The sequence below is a fragment of the Rhyacophila brunnea genome, unplaced genomic scaffold (genome assembly GCF_057557595.1).
Source record: "Rhyacophila brunnea isolate RB1 unplaced genomic scaffold, BYU_Rbru_1.0 scaffold_6, whole genome shotgun sequence".
Taxonomy (NCBI): domain Eukaryota; kingdom Metazoa; phylum Arthropoda; class Insecta; order Trichoptera; family Rhyacophilidae; genus Rhyacophila; species Rhyacophila brunnea.
The window spans coordinates 47,721,226-47,739,114 of record NW_028233276.1 but is presented as its reverse complement, the minus strand read 5'-3'; the positions used below and the strand labels follow the sequence as shown (position 1 = coordinate 47,739,114).

Sequence of the window (17,889 nt, the reverse complement as noted above, 5' to 3'; positions counted from 1 at the left end):
ATTATAACTTGAGTTGAAAAACTTTGCTCACCTATATATGTCGTATAAAATAGGAGCTGAACTGCGATAGTCTTGTCAGAAATCCGAGGATATTCTTTATCGACCGAAATCCTGAAAATAGCCAATGGAACATCGGCGAAGTTAAGTTTTAGCGTCCCGTCGTTTCTCAATTCAACCAATTCCTCTCGAATTTATAGGGAAAGCGCTTCTATAGAATTTTCGGCATTATTTGCAAAATGGTTTCGAATCCAGTCGTATTGATTATATAAAAGTAATGATGAAATTTCTTTTGCAGCAAAGTTAAATGTTTTTGAAACGGATCCAAAATTAATTGTTTGTTTTCAATGGTGGTCTGGTAGGTCCTTTGGTACACTGTCTTAAAATTATTTGTATTTTTTTTTGGGAGCAATGTACCGCGGCACACCTAGTATCGTCTCACGGCACACCGGTTGCGGAGCACTGCCCTATGGCACGGTCAGTACTTAGACTAAGCAGAATAGAAAAAATACATTGATAACTAAAAATTACCGTTCGGTTTTCTTTTCTGCCTCCCCAAACCCTTGGATTTCCAGTTATTTTTTATATTAGTATACCTACGATTTTTCCTACAAAATTATAAGTAAGTAGGTACTTACCTACTTTGGCAAAATTCAGTTTTTTTTTTAAATATTTATAAGGTAGGTAGTGTAGGTACACTTTGTAAAACGTTCATCAGTAGGTATGTAACATCATAATTTTACAAGCATATTCTAGGCAATATGTAACCGATTTAATTGAAATTAAATATCATATTTTAATAAATTCTGATAAGTATTATTTTGTGGACAAAAATCGCAGATTTAATGAATGTCGGCGACATTCCGTTTCTTTACACTCGCATCAGTGTTGCCATATTTTCAAAGTGGAATTATAGTACCGAGCCTCCAAAATTATAGTACATATTTCGGCAAAAAATATAGTACGCGTTGAATGACGAATACTTTTCTGCATTTTCCAAAAATTTCGCGTAAAGTAATTAACGTCACCTTTTTTTTTAGACAAAAATTCAACTGTAAGGTGATTAACATCTCGTTTTTTTAGACAAAAAATGAAATGTAAGGTGATTAACGTCTCCTTTTTTCAGACAAAAATTCAAATAGAAGGTGATTAACGTCTCGTTTTTAAGACCAAGTTAGGTATTTTAGTTCTCCCGAACAGCTTTAGCGCCATTTTTTATCTATTTTTCCGAATTTTCAAAATTATAGTATTTTGGGCGTACTATACTTGTTTTATATCGTACATAGTACGCGGGCCAAAATTATAGTACAAATACTATAATTATAGTACGGTTGGCATCACTGACTCGCATACAAATAAAAAACAGTACCTTCGTATAAAATACATATTATTTATTATAAATAATTATTATGGTCGTAGCATACTATTAATTTGTAATTATTAATCTAAGCAGTCACAAGAAGACACGAATCATATTGTATGGATTATAATAATAAATAAAGGTTATTCGTCGTAATTTTGATATTTTATGAGCCGCTCAGAAAGCGAAAGTTCCCCAACCGTCCGAGATCCAATCGGACGGTGAACGGTCATCGAGGGCTGAGAACCAGATCCGAAGACCCAATTCAAAGCCTGCCTCACGCTCAAGGAACCCCACCACGTCTCCTCATCGCGGAGTGTCACTCTGGTAGAGTGTGCACGTTACGAGGGAGGAAGTACTACAGAAATGATCCTGTGAAGTACAGTCCTAACGATAAACTGTTTGAAGTAACAATATATATAGTTTTCGTAACAATGTATATGCGATTTTAAATTGCCACGCTCGATCTGGCATCTATCGGCGTTATTTGCGAATAGAGAAACTTGAAATTTGGTCATAAATTTCCACGAATACAACAATCACGTACCGTCATCCGGCTATCTCGCTCTAATACGTTTACGGTAGGCGGCGTTGCGTGAAATAGCAGTAGTTTTTCACGACGCTATTCAAAACGTAGGCAGCACAATACAAAATATTCAGATTCTACGCGCGTGCCGATGTGTTTTACATTTCTCGCATTAATTTATTTATTATCTCGCTCATGTAAATATAATAATATGCGTTTACTCGTCATCTTATAAAACATTTATTATTGTTTATTTCACATAGCTTGAATGGCGATAGTTTGAAATAGAGGGATCAATACCTATATTAATATTATTAACAATAGAGTCAGCTGTCTCGCTAGGACTTGCAGACAACTTGGTGAATGACGTGGTGGATTTATGTATACCTACCTAATAACTGTGGAGTAAATCTAATAACAATTGCATGCGTCGATGGCGCCGTAGTCTTCCACTGGTTTCCATGTGACAGTTGACATTTCGCTGATTTGTCACTTTACGATTTGCGATGATTCTATTCGTGCACTCAGAATAGGAAAATTTATTCACTATGCTTTTTATTATGGAGAAAATGTCTACGGAAGCTTTCATATCATTATCATCAGAGAATTGAAATCGAAACAATGTAAACATTCAATAATTTGTGATGAATATAATATAAATAATATGCATTACGATTAGTAATATAATAAAATTGAAAAAAAGTGGCACTGTCATCTGTCAACATTCTTGGATATGGCTTAGTTCTGCAACAGAAATTATAGAAGCGGTGACGCTTAGCTAGTGGTTCTTCATCATCCATAATGTTTCTATTTTTCGATTGATTGTGTATTGAATAACACACTATTAATTCCTCGTCTAAGCCACTACCGAAATCTTTTCAATTTGAATCGAGCATATACTATGTAAATATATAAATGGATATTATCATAGATTTATATAATTTTCAAAATTGTGTCGACTACTATCCGATACCATACTTCTTTATACCTTTCCACCAATTTGTCACATATTAATATTTATGTAATGCCGTTTAAAATTTTCTATATATGTACTCGATAAATGCTAGTTGGTACTGCAGTACTGTACTGTAAGCACCTGTCAAACTATTATGGGAGAATCCTATCATTAGTTTTCTTTCACGACCTGATTAAACTAAACGATTTCTACAATAAAATTGGCTGTCAGTTTATTTTTCAAAATCAGAAATTGCGTCGACGTTGTCTACGTGTACCTATCTATTCTCTCACGGCAGCCCATTTAATACGTCTTCGCCCTGTCTCGTTCTCTCCTACACATTTATATATCCTTTCTCTCATACTCCCATTTTTATTTTTATTGAATTATATTTAATAGTCTTTGTAAGTATAACTTTTATCTCCCATTTGTCAAAAATATTGAATGTCAGATACGAGGTATCAATGTTAGAACATCGATGTGGTTTTATCTACAGGATTATTTTGTAGTATTGTGGTTGTCGTCGGCATAATTTGAATGTCACTATTGCAACGCGCCATGAATGACAATAGCTTTTTTTGGTAGATACTTACCTACAGATTCCTACGCATATTATACTATACTGCTCTCTACCCATTGTTGTTATTATGATTATTCATACATATTTTTAATGCCTATCATTGAGTACTGGAACAATGGTGGCCATTTTGAAATCGAGTTTCACATAATAAACAGTTACCGTGTATCGGAATTATAATATTTTCAGTGCGATGCAAATGTCACATGTTTCAATATGCAACGATTACGATCTCGGACGTTTGTCGAATCTTTGCGCACGTAACATAATTCAAATAGGTAACACAAAATATAACTGAGAAGATAATAATATGTAAATTACGTATTATAAATGAACCCTAACTCAGTAGTCGTCGCCGCTAGGGAATCCAATCCCGAGCCAAATTTTTGATCCCGGGATTTCGGGATTACATTTGACGATCCCGGGATTGGCATTTTTTCGATAGTTTATATAAAATTTTTATATATACAAAAAACATTGATGAAATCGGTCAAAATTTAATAAATAAATAATTTATACTATTTAAGACATGTATTGTTAATATTGTGCATGTTCAATCTTGCAAATACATACGTGTAATGGAGTAAATGGAAATGATATTGTAAGAGTAAAACAGTTCTATTTATTTATGAAAAGATAATACAAAAACAAGTTCTAAAAATAACATATTGTGTTACCAATAAAAATACAAGCTAACGTGAAGTGTTAGTTTTTTTAGTTTTTTTCTGATGTTGTTACGATTTCGTAAGGCAGCAAAAATGGTTATTTATTATTCGGTGACTCCCCCTGTGATCAGTGGGTCTCCGGAATAGAATTTTTTTGGTAGAAACGCCTAACTAAATGTTTCTTGATTTATTTATTCTATTTCTCAAATTCATATCACGAAAGTGCAAAGCATTTTTTTTTTCCAATCTTTCTCATTCTTATTAATTTATGTGAAAAATAAAATGAATTGGTAACACATGGGTAATAAATCAAACTTCATTCAAACTCAGTTTATCTCTAATGTAGTTATTTGTTATTAAAAGTATTTTTTCTAAATATTTTCGTTTTTATTTTATTTTCCATAAAATTGATAAAAAAAATCAATCCCGAAAGTTTCGGGATTATGTTTACCAATCCTGGGATTCATAGGTATCGAATATAGTTCGGGATCCCGGGATTGGAATCCCTAGTCGCCACCAACGCACCTTGAAAACGTCTAGCATTTTCTCTTCTTTGACTCGTAGTGTCCAGGACAGTGACGTCCCGTGGGGCTAGGCAGATTGAGCGTAGCTTGGGGGCGGCAGTTACTCGAAGGGCGGCAAATCGAGAATAATCATTAGGTATATATATAAATATATAGCTACATACATAACTCAATAATAACGGAAATATATTCCATTAAATAATTCAACTCACTGGTTGGAAACAAAATGTATTAATTAACATAAAAGTTTTAACAGGGCTTTGTTTTTTTATCGGGTTTGCGATGTCTAGTTTACTTCCGTTGGCCTTGGACGTCACGTCCTTGATGACCAGCAATGACACGTGCATGAGTTATAGGTAGGTACATACTTACCTAATTAATTTATCCAGATATTTTTGCCAGTCCTCGCGAGTTTTGAAAGTTGTTTGTATTTTTAGTAGGTGTATTTTTAAATGTATCTAAAACCGTGGACTCGCAATATTGTGTATTGAAGTAGAGATAGCATTTAAATTAGATTTAGTTGTATATATTTTGATACATTATACAACATATTTCTTAGATATTGGAGTCATGAGAGGATGATAAAAAATACTGTGTAAAAATGGGGCGGCATTTTGGCGCTGCCTTAGGGGCGGAATTTTGTCTAGGGACGTCACTGGTCCAGGATTCCACCCGCTATATGAAAATGGACAACACAACGGATTGTGTCAACCATTCCGTCCATACCTATTTATCTACATTCTACGTATTTTAGCAGAGAGAAATTGATTTAAATTATTTTAATAAAAACTGTCCTTTCTGCTTTTTATCATAATTTGGCCAAAGACCTTAGACATGAGTAGATATTCATTCATAATTGGTTTTTCTTTTAAAGATTCGTGATTAATCACAAGATGTACCTATACGTATATCAGTTGGTACAGTTTATAAATTATGTATCTACCTACCTACCTACCACACACATACAGAAATGATTTTTCATTATGTGCTTCGTTCACATGGTAAACATTATAAAGTATTATTGATACACCAGCGAAACCCATGTGGTTAAATATTATTGTATAATATATTGAGGTGAATACTACGTTATAGATATTAGCAATACGTACTGCAAATAAGTACCTAAGTACATATACGAAAAAAGATCATTTCATATTATGTAGGCTAAAGACGAAAGCTTCTATGTTGAATTTTTTTATTGTGTTAACTGTCAATTCATGATGGAACTGCATTGTATTATTGGTGAACTTAAAGGTAAAATTTTTTAGTACTTATTCCACTTTTATTATTTAATAAATCCCTCTCCGATGAAAATGTCCCTCTGAGACGGACAAAACCGAAACAGATTCATTAAATAATTAAAATGGAATAAGTACTTACTAAAAAAAATCATTTTATTACATTAATTAATAATACTTCTATGTTGACATAAATATGCTCATTGACAATAATTAATCTTAACAGAATAGTGTTTTATTTGGAATCAGAAATAACATGCACAATTAATTAATCATAGTACTCAAAAATGTTACCTACCGTAAAATATTTGTGTCGGTTTTTAATTAGGAAAAATCATTTTCAATTATTTGTATTAATAAAACACACAAACATATTATATTTGTTACTTGTTCAGTAGCAAAATCTCATTTATTTAAATGGTGAAATCCCGATATCGGAAATACATAATCTCGAAATCTGTGGATTAAAAATTCTGAATTTCGGGAAATTCCTGATTACAACACAATCCTGTTAAAATCCCTGTTTTTTTGTTATCAATATATCGATGCCTTACTATAAGTATAATTATTATACTCTTTTCATAATTATTGACAAATTTTAAATAACAATATTTTAAATCCCCTGTTTATATAATTTATTAGATAACCCATAGTTATTTCATAGTAAATAGGTTGTGATAATTAAACAGAAACGTGCAGACTTTCATTAAAAGTTGGCAAAATCTTTACTTAAAATTTCCGTTGAGCATAATAAACTAATCAAGACCGCATTGTACCATTGTAAATTGCAAAAAAAAACTTCGCCAACAGATAACTTCTTTGCAAAAGAAAATTTTAATTTCTCAGACTTTGACATTATCGACTGCAGAGGCGATAGCGGGAGTTTTTCAAAGTAATTTTCAAACTTAATTAAAATTATACTTTCATTGGCACGCAACTCGAAAATTGATGGATAATGAATATTACAATTTCTTTAATTAAGGACTAAGAAGCGTGTTAGAGATCCACTATCGCAACTTTAAAAAACTTTTAATTGTGTTTCTCATATCTCAAGAGTACCACTGTACCAGGTACCCTACACCATCCTACTAGTGGAGCATACTATAACTAGCTTACAGGACGTATCCTAAACCATAACGTTGAGAGGTTTTTTAAGTTACGAATAACTTAGAACCAATGCATTCTTGAATTAAAAAAATGATTTTCTTTTCTTTTCACATATTATAGGTACACATTCGTTTTATACGTGAAGAATATACGGACTCCCAGACAAGTTACAACTCGGAGCGCTATTGCTCGTCTACGGAGCCAATAAAAACACAATTTGTTATAGGTCGTGGAATGGTTATAATCCCCAAAAAATCTGACAACAAATTCGAAGGGAAGAAGACAAATTGGAAGACCAAAGTTGAGATTGCTCAACTTTGTTAATAGGGACGCCACCGTATTGGAGCTTCAAAACTGGAGAAGTACTATAGTTATCTTAGTAGGCAGGCGACCATGATCCACATGGAAATGCCTGCGCAATCGCACTCCTGACGATTGATCACAAACCATTTCTTTCCAACAGAATGCATGATCATTTTTCCGCATACTTGTCTGCATAGGTTTGCTGTTCTATCTATGTATGTTTGCATAGCCAGAAAGGAAGTCAAAACAAATATGAGGGACGCTATGGATGGCGAAATGCAAGAATCATTGGGGAGACATTACTAGGACATTTCAAAATAGTCATGCTCGTCAACAGTGAGGAAAACGAAAGTGAAGAATACACACCGGCTGCCATCTCTTGCGTGAGTATCTCAGGAATATGCTGTCTGCCGTAATTCGCCGTGTGTCCGGAAACTTGTACGTATGCAGTTCGCCGTATCACACTTCACCGTGAAATGTTGTATCGGACATATATGGCCGTATATTAAAGACCATCCAACCTCTTTGGGTCGTATAGTACCTACTGACATACAATTCATGTCTAAATAAAACACGGTTCTTGTCGGTTTACACTTCACATGAAGCCAGCAGCAAACTAATTTTGAAAATAGCCGATATACTGGATTATTTGTTAGGTTAGGTTAGGTTTTCATTCTTGAATTCATGAAATTTGCCAAAATCAGCTATGAAAATTGAATTAATGTTCATATTGAATCTAATAAAATTAAAGACCGTATAGTATACGATCATCTCTTTCCGATAAAAAAGCTCACGGCGAACTGTGCCACGGTGAATTATTTTACATACAATTTACATGTAACGAATTCGCCGGTGAGCCCAGAGGAGAGTTCTGGTTCTCTCAAACGTACCCGTATATAGGGGACTTAATGAAATTGGAACGAACTCCGCACTGGTACAGGCTCTCAAATTGTCTATTATATAATATTATGCAGTATAAAGTTAATTATAATGGGAGGAGTTTGGAATAAACTTTGACCGATTAACAGGAGGATGTAAATATAATAATAAAAAGCGGTACTCACCAGTCCCACAACTGCCAGAGGCAATTGAACATGATGCAGCTCCTGTCCATGGTTCAGCAATTTCTCTCGCGGCTCGCCCGGAATACGAAACGCGTTCCACTTCAGATCACGCCGCAATTCGGCGACATTTTCTCACTCCTCCTCGCCCAAAAAGCCGGCATTGTTTCTTCACACCGTTCCGCCATTACGGACTTCACAAATTCGCCATTATTTTTTTTAAATTACAACAGTGGCTTATTACCGATAAACACTTTTAACCAATAGGGTTATCTATTAAAGAACCCATGATAAACCCCAATGAAATAATGCAATAATTTCAGTTTGTGTTTGGATAACTACTAACTTAGTACGATGTCTGTTATATTAATATGTTCATGTAAAACAATCACTTAAATACTTTATAAAGCGCAAAGTGTTCAACCAGTGTGTGCTTCCCGTGATCACATGTGCGTGTGAACCATGGACCCTATGTAAAAGAGAGATCCAAAAACTTAGAGTAGCACAACGCGTTATGAAGAGGTGCATGCGCGAAAGGACAAAAAGAGGAATGAGTGGATAAGAAAACAGACAAGGGTTTGCGATGTAATAGAGTTTATTAAAAGCCTTAAATGGCGATGGGCTGGACACATAGCTCGAAGAAGAGACAATCGTTGGACAATTCTACTCATCCAGTGCTATCCAAGAAGTACAAAACGTCCGCAAGGTAGACCTAGAGGCCGCTGGATCGATGAAATGATAAAGTTCTGCGAAGTACGTGGCAACGCAGTGCACAGGACCGAGAGAAGTGGAAGCAGCTTGAAGAGGTCTTCATCCAGCAGTGGATAGATTCAGGCTGATGATGGTGATGATGATATCATGGGGTACAAAATCAGTAGGTGCTTCAGACTTCTAAATCTCTAAATTTGCCACTGTTTCCTACTGTTTCCCACTTTTTTATGATTGTTATAAATTATATATAACTATAAGTAGCAACAATTTCCAACGTATCTTGCCCAGGTAATTATTTAATGATTGAATTCTATATTTACATACTATATGAAGCCCGTGAAGCTACCTTTACGGTGTATTTACTGTGCATTAACAATATTATCTGAAATGATAAAGTTCTGCGAAAGTACGTGGCAACGCAATGACAGGACCGGGAGAAGTGGAAGCAGCTTGAAGAGGCCTTCATCCAGCAGTGGATAGATTCAGGCTGATGATGATGATGATGACATATTTAATCCAAAAACATTCCAGGCCAATGGTGTACAATAATTATTTAAAACAATCCGTTGAATGACAATAGCAACAAATTAAAACAATATGTGAACATGTTGTGATCTTTGAGTAAAAAAAAATGTACATTTCTCGAAGCGTATAGTCCGCCTTATCGTACAATATTATTCTTTCCACCGCATTTTCCCGCATATGTACCTTTATGTCCAGATCACTCGTGTAATTAACACATATTCTGCTACCGGTCGCACCCACAAGTGGTAGTCATATTATGCGTACGGCCTAACTTGAAAAAACTTCTAAAATAACTAACATATTTCTATTAGATATAAATTGCAGGTATACTACTAAAACTGAATTAAATTGATCCGTACTTTCATATAACATAAAATGCTATTCCCAACTTATTCTATACCTAAAATGCTATTCCCAACTTATTCTATACCTATCGCCGAAAAGCTTGGGATGGGTAAATTCCACTGATGTAGTAGGTACTCGTACCTACATATTTCAAATTAATTTGAATAGTAAAAAAATACTGATATGTATGTAAATTCAACCAAATTTAATGTGCAACTTAAAATTTTGTCTATATGGATTTTAAAAGCATATTTTTACTTTAAAACCACATAAATAGTAAATTAAAATTGCAATTTACCTATATTAAAGCTAATAACTGTTTATTTTATGGGGCAAACATTATTTTTCTTCGAAAACGCAATGATAAGATTGAATTAATTAAGTTTCAATTATTTCCATCACAATAGGATGGAGTAAGAATAGAAAAACAAATGAACACATTGAAAAATAATTTTAAGGCTTTCGCAAATCTGTGGCATCAGTAGTATTTAGGCGACGGTATCCATGGTGACAGCCAATTTCTTTTTAAACAATTAAATTCAACATAGGTGTTGTAAGATATAGGACATACCTAACCGCGGCTGCATAATATGAGACCTGTGTTGGAACATACCTAATGGAACCCCCAAAAAATCAATTTATTGTTCGCAAAAATACCGTATTTTATAATGTTGGCACTCTATCAACATTAGAGCAAGTGATTTCGGCCAATGGTATTGGGTAAATAGATTTTAATTCGCGATAATGAGGAAAATGACCATTCACTTTGGCAATTAATTATTGCAGATAAACTGAAATAATCTCAAAGCGATACGAATCTTTAGACAATTAGTACCTACTTAGAATTAGTATAGTTACCCACTTGAATTAATTTATGCAATTATATAAATTCATCCTCTAATACATGGAATTCATAATATATATTTTTCAAGTTCGAGGGTCATACGACACCAATTTTGAGGTTATAGCTTCTTTAACCCTGATGCAAATCTACCCCTAGATGGCCTAGATATACCGGTCAGTATGCATATCTATCGTTCGTTTTTCATATATGATTTAGACCAAATATTTTTTTCTGTAAGGCGTCATAACATAACATATCCGTAGTTTTGTATTTATTGAGTTTATGGGAAACCCTTTTCTTCTTTAGTTTTTGGGATAACAAACTTACATACTACAACATAAATACTTACTACAGACTAAATACTGATTACAGATGAACATTTAAATAATTATAATACATATACCTCAGTAGCGAGGGGTGGGGGTAGGCTTTTAAGATTCGACATACATAGTGCACACTAAACTTTGTCAGTCATACTTATTTGTTTTCATTGAACTACTTAGACAATTTGCAGATGGTGTTAATTAGTTTTAAAATTCAATTAAACCCTGCCTAAATCAAAGCATAATAGTTTACGTATAATATGGGCGATTCGACTAAAATAGTGCACACTTTTTCAGTCATAATTATTTGTTTTCGTTGAATTCAGAATACATTTATTACAGATGGTGTTGGTTAGTTTTTCAAAATTCATCAAGCCCTGCCAAATCCAAACCATTATCGACAAAAATATTCTTCTATCTATAAAATATCTAAAATTATGTATTATTTAATGATATAATTTTAGATATTTTATAGCTGATAAACGAATATTTTTGACTTGTATATATTATGGCTTAGATTATGCAGGGCTTAATTGAATTTTAAAAACAAACAAACATTATCTTCACATTGTAATCTTAGATAAATGAAAACAAATATGTTTGACTTAAAAAGCTTAGTGTGCACTATTTATGTCGGATCTTAACAGCCTACCTCCACCCTTCGCCACTTATATACCTATTCCATACCCTAGTACCTGCCTGCAATTGATTTAATATGAGGTTGGTTAACAGTGACGTCCCAAGACAAAATGCCGCCCCTAGGCAGTGCCAAAATGCCGCCACATTTTTTTATACAGTACTTTTCATCATCCTTCCATGACTCAAATATCTAAGAAATGTGTTAATCTAATCTAATCTAATCTAATCTAATTGAAATGCCATCTCTGCTTCGATAGACAATATTGCGAGTCTACGGTTTCAGATAGGTACATTTAAAAATACACCTGACAACTTCTAAAACTCGCGAGTGACTGGCAAACATATTTTGATAAATTTTAAATTCGGTGTGAACATGTCATAGCTGTTCATCAAGAACGGGATGTCCAAGGACAACGGAAGTAAACTAGACATCACGAACCCGACAAAAACATAAAGTCCTGTTAAAACGTTTATAGTACCTAATTTATACTTTGCTTCCAACCAGTGAGCTGTGTTTTTATTGGAAAGATATTACCGTTATTACTAAGTTTATGTAGCTTTCTACATATACCTAATGATTCTCCTCGATTTGCCGCCTTTTGGGCAACTGCCACTCCCAAGCCACGCTCAATCTGCCTACCCCCACGGGACGTCACTGTTGGTTAATAATAAATTTATATAATATCACACACTATGTATAGAATTAAATAAGAATTGTTATTAAATTCAATTTCACGATTTTTATCGCTTTACCCTAGGATGGCCCGATAGTAATTTAACACGTTTAACAGACAAAAAGGCGTTTTGTTTAAAAAGTAGGTCGGATCCAAAAATTAGCTAATCGGAACGCGTACCGCTCCGTTCCGACACAGTTATTTTTAAAAATGTTCCGTCGACCACTGTGCCAATAAGTTTACGGTTTTCGCTGCAAGGAGGCATGACATTTTTTTAAACTCATTAAAACTGACAACGAAAAAATCTAAATAATAAAAAGTATTGTCTGTTTCGTTCGCAGTGCACTTTCTACTGTTTCGGTTACGTCTTGTGAACTTAAGATATTTATTTTTTGTCACATTTAAAACGTATTTGAATTGCATTGTCATTCAAGAAAATAAAATAACGATTTCTTGCTTCGGAGCTTGGAGTATACATTGAAAACAAGAGCAAACCATTATTGGAATCATCTTTTTTATAATATCAGCATCAGGTAAATTATGTTACAATCTGCCAATATCCGGTCAATTTTTCTATTCTACTGTATTGTGGTTAGTATAATAATGACTACAGTCCGTATTTATATAAATAGTCACATTTGGACCGCGTTGTGCATTGGTAATCAGCGCGATAGCGGTTCAAAACTCTCTTAAAATATATATAGATCTATAATATAGATTCTATATGTTTGACTGCTAATTTTTTTACCCATTTAGTTTAATAGCACTACTCAAACTAAGTATGGTAGAATTTATGTCCTATAATTAAGAAAAAAAATTAAGGCATTTCAATTTATAGTTCAGCTTATATAGTATCGTCTATAGAGGCAATGGTGATGGGGTATTATGGACTGCCTGTACAGTTCTCCTTGAAGGCCAGAGAGATGTGAACGATTTAATGTTCTATTTTCGTGTCGAAATCTGTACAAAAATGTGCGGAAATATTCACTATTGTTGTCTATAGGTAGACAAAATACAAATGAACTCGTCAAATTATTATGATACGAACAAAAGTACCTACCTAGAATTTAGTAAATTGCGCAATATCAGTAAGTACCCAATTTTGTTGCTTTATCTCACGTACCTACTATGTAGGTAGGTACTTTCTACACTAATTCTGTTCCAATCTAAACGGATGTTTTCTGTGGACATTATAATCACAAGATTAGTGTAAGCGAACACATGCACACAGCAGAGGCCACGTTGGCATGGAGGTACCTTGGAGGTACCGATGTACACGTCACCTGGAGATATCACGAAAAGGCAAATTCCCTTGACTGAGAAGATGACTAATGTTAATGTTCTCAAGTGGTTGCAGTGGCGGGCTTAGGAACTTGGGAGTCCTGAGGCACTGATTGATTCTGAGGCCGCCGATGATCAAAAATAAAATAAATTCTAATGCGTCAATTACATTGAGCTTCTTTACGAGCTGTTTGTTGGCGAATTTAAAAGCGGGCGATGCAGCTACTGCGATTTGATGATTACACACAAAACTTTCCATTCGCTGAGAAGCCACAAGCCAGCGACTATTTTGACAGAACGTAGCTCGTATTTTTTACCGGGAGATTGCTCTCTACTGCGCTCTACTGCGCAGACGCAGTGTAGCCAGCGTGTAGCGTGTAAAGTTGACCGGCTTTCAACTTTTCTCGGTAGAGTGTTTACAACCTGCTTGTTAGCTTGTTCGATAATTACACTGGGCGACTTTACAGTCAGATTATAAATTCGCCAACAAACAGCTCGTAAAGAAGCTTAATGTAATTGATGCTTAACTACCAATGCACCTAGTATAAATAGCGATGTATTTCTTTCCTAAAATCACATCCTGTAACTAAAAACAATTAGAATTGAACATGACAATGATGAGTATGACACATCCTGAACAGCTGCGACTCTTAGTCATGAGGAAGATTGCGAAGAAGTTGAATATAATATTATGGTTAAACCCGTTTTGCATGGATTGGTACAGGTATATATACCTACAATGTAACTACATGTTAACCACATAGCGATTCAAAACTATATAAGTATAGTGCTTAGTTGGATTTCACATATCTCGGTCACTGATTATTCGTCATTTTTTTTTCGCCAAGGTTTCGCAAAAACGGTTTTCAGTAAAATAAGATCGATTCCTTTTGGTAGTTTGGAAAGTGACATTAATAAGTAGATATCGATTTATCAAAATTATGCAGACTTAATCACTAGTGTAATAAAATGTTAAACCATAAACTACAATCTTAACTTTCTGCAATCTAATTATTAAGTTAACGGGCAAAGTTCTTAATTTAAATTGAGGCCTAATCAATATTTTGTGTTCCATGATTAAGTATCCACATTTTAAAATAAGAACATTCTCTTTCGAATGTTCCAATCTAACACTACGCAATCATTATTATTACCATGTACCTAGTATTCAAAATCTACCCAGGCTTATAATGAAATTTGCACGAATTTCTCGCTATTTAATACTTTATAATGTATACCTATGCGAAAACAGGTTTTTAATAGTGGTCATCACTTCGATGTGCTTTGAATTTATTGCTAACAAACTTTTTAGTATCGGGCATAAACTTTTAAAGCCATTTATTACGTCATCACCGAAACAAGAACCGAAGAACCACGTTATAGTAATCATGGAAGGATTCCGATCAATTAAACTTTCTTTATACTTTGTGACCTGTGGAATTAAATACAATTTTCGTTTATATTTTCTTACCCAGTCAAAACATACAAGTTAATTTAGTGGTTGTTTAAAATGAAGTAATCATTTCGTCATAATGTATTCCTTATATGTATACATGATTTACTATCAATCACTCCATGAAACGGACTCTATTACAGACTAGATATCAAAAAAGCATGCCCCAAGCGGCTAATTTGTCGAAAATCAAACAGCGGCGTGCCAATTAATAGGGTTTGCAAACCACGGAATAACAAATTTCGAGATATCATGTTACATTTCTTGATCCCGATCATCTGTGTTGATTGAAAATACTGTAACTGACTTTGACCACTAAATCTTAACGCAACATTTAAAATGTATTTTTTTTTATTTTCTTTTGTGGTGTTCATTCATGGTAGAAATGCATTGTTTCATTTTAATTATTATCTATTTTTTAAGTTTTGTACTATTTCATTTGAGTCGTTTTTTTGCGACCCGGGTCTCGCCTTTCGGCATATTCAGGCACTATGTGCACTCATCAAAAGGTAAATACACACTGACAATGAATGCAATTAATTCTAACTTATACAATAAATTAATAGAGCAAAGTAGGTAAAAACTTTATTACCCACATATTAAGTCAATGATCACAATAATTTTTTTTTTCCGACCATGTCCGATCCTAATAGGATCATATGGGCCTCCACAGAGTAGAGGTTTGTATTAACAGATTTTGTTTTTCACGAGAAATGGATCTCAGCCACTTGCTCAACCTATTAGGTCCATACCCTGACTCATACACAAATTGAAAAACAATATGTGTACTTTGCCAGACCCAGGATTCGAACCTGAGACCCACGGCGTGATAGTCCAACGCTTATGCCGCGCGGCCACCGTGGGTGTAAATCAATAAAAATATAACCCTCAAATTATGACCCCATCATTGATAATATAATCAAAAGGTATACGCCTCGTCAAACCCTAATAATGGATCATTAAATAATAATCAATAAATACTACATTCAAGAGGTGTACAATCGTCAATAATGGGAATTTAATGGAGTTACCTAATGAGATTTATATCAATAATACCAATCAGTCATTAAAAAGTTATATTACATCAGAATATTTAATCAAACATTAGATAACCCGGATGGTTTTACCAATTTATAAGTGCCACAGTCATAGAATGTCGATAGAATTGTGGCCAATCCCATGAGAAGACTGTTCGAGAGCCAAATCACTTGCGTCCACAGTCATGAGCTCCAGACGAAGAATAAGTAATATGACGAAGAAGACAAAATGTCGAATTTTTGATATCGAGCGAGACGATCAAAAGATTTCTATGAGGTTAATAATCAAGAAAATAGTTTTGTATTTATATTTTGGCCGATCACGTCGAATGATTGAGCTGACATAGTATTCCGTAACATCCAGGAAACGTTATCAAAGTGGTGAGATACCAGTTGAAACACTTATTGTTGTCATCAAGCTAGACTCGACAGTGTCACAAAAAATAAAACAAGACAGAAATGCGACTATAAACAAAGTTTTCCAAAAATACTGCACGAATGAGTTGACATAGCATGAAATGGCAACGCCACTGCGTTGAGACTAATTTGAATATGAAAAAGCTCTGAACGGTAGCCGATTAGTTCCGTGGGTTCATTAGAGATTTTTGACCATTTTACCATTAGGCCATTAGACAATAAAAATAAGTCTAACATATTCGTCAGACAATTTGTGTTCGGAGAATAGATTTTTTTTTCTTTTATCAGGTACAAACATATTGTTACTTATGCTTGAATACTTTGGCGACATACCAATCATACCATACCGGTTCTACAACAAACTTACAGCACCGTTGTAATCTGCGGTGAAAATAAGCTAAACACTTAATAATAGTATGGAGTTCTGCATTGTGTTTTAGTATTTTGCAATGCTGTTTGTTATATTTGCATAAATTAATTTTTATAAATTCTTGCGATTACAAGAATCGTGTCATTCACTTTAGTCAAGGATGCAGTCACTGAATACCAAACATCATAACTATTATCAAGTTTATTTATCACACAAAACTAAGGCAAGGTTGTCAATCAATAATATAATTAGATGTCATTAAGCAATTTGCAAAAACTTTACATAAATGAAAGCAGCGTAGGAGGTGGAGGAGTAGAGAGAGCTGTAGAGAATACAGGCGTACGCGTAATTATTATGGTGACATATTATATTAAGGTAAATAATTATAAACATAAATATTATATGAATGTAAAAAAATTTTCGATCAACTAAACATTAAAAATGTATGCACAATTTTCATTTCACCGCGTTTTCCAATTACCAAATATCATACAATACACAACATGAAAACAGATCCGAATTTTCATCTAAATGGGCTCTGGACTATTACATATCGCCATTTCCCCCAGACACATCACATCTTAACTTGATTAAGATAATTTTTAAATAATATGTATTAGGTATACGCCCTGCATTATCATCGTTGAACACTTATTGTTAAGGCTATACTTCAGTTGAGGCATGGTCTAAAAAGATCGTGGCTAGGTGATGTGCGGTTGTGCAAATGACGCGTGCCGAACGAAATATGATTTGTCATAAAAATCCAACATGCGTCCATTTAATGTTATGTTTATTGTTATATTACTAATAATAATAGTATATTCATTGACATATTTTCTTTTTTAAGTACATACGTAAAGTTTTTTAGTCATCTTTACACGATTTAAGAATATTTTCATCCGACGCATGACAAAACAAATCGACGTGCGTACACTTCGACTGTCGGTCTCCGATTGG

At 34.0% G+C, this 17,889-nt stretch overlaps 1 protein-coding gene and 1 non-coding gene across 2 annotated transcripts in view; both read right to left on the bottom strand.

The window, feature by feature from the left end:
- kmr (pleckstrin homology domain-containing family A member kramer) overlaps nt 1–17,889 on the bottom strand; it is a 143,246-nt gene that overhangs the window by 103,935 nt on the left and 21,422 nt on the right. Inside the window, exon 2 of the mRNA XM_085957084.1 lies at nt 8,317–8,586. Within this exon, the coding sequence (XP_085813210.1) occupies nt 8,317–8,366 (50 nt within the window). The 5' untranslated portion in view covers nt 8,367–8,586. The remainder of the gene's footprint in view (nt 1–8,316; nt 8,587–17,889) is intronic.
- On the bottom strand, nt 1,530–1,746 carry LOC147065758 (small nucleolar RNA U3). Its single transcript, XR_015071857.1, has one exon. It is a non-coding gene; the product is annotated as a small nucleolar RNA U3 (small nucleolar RNA).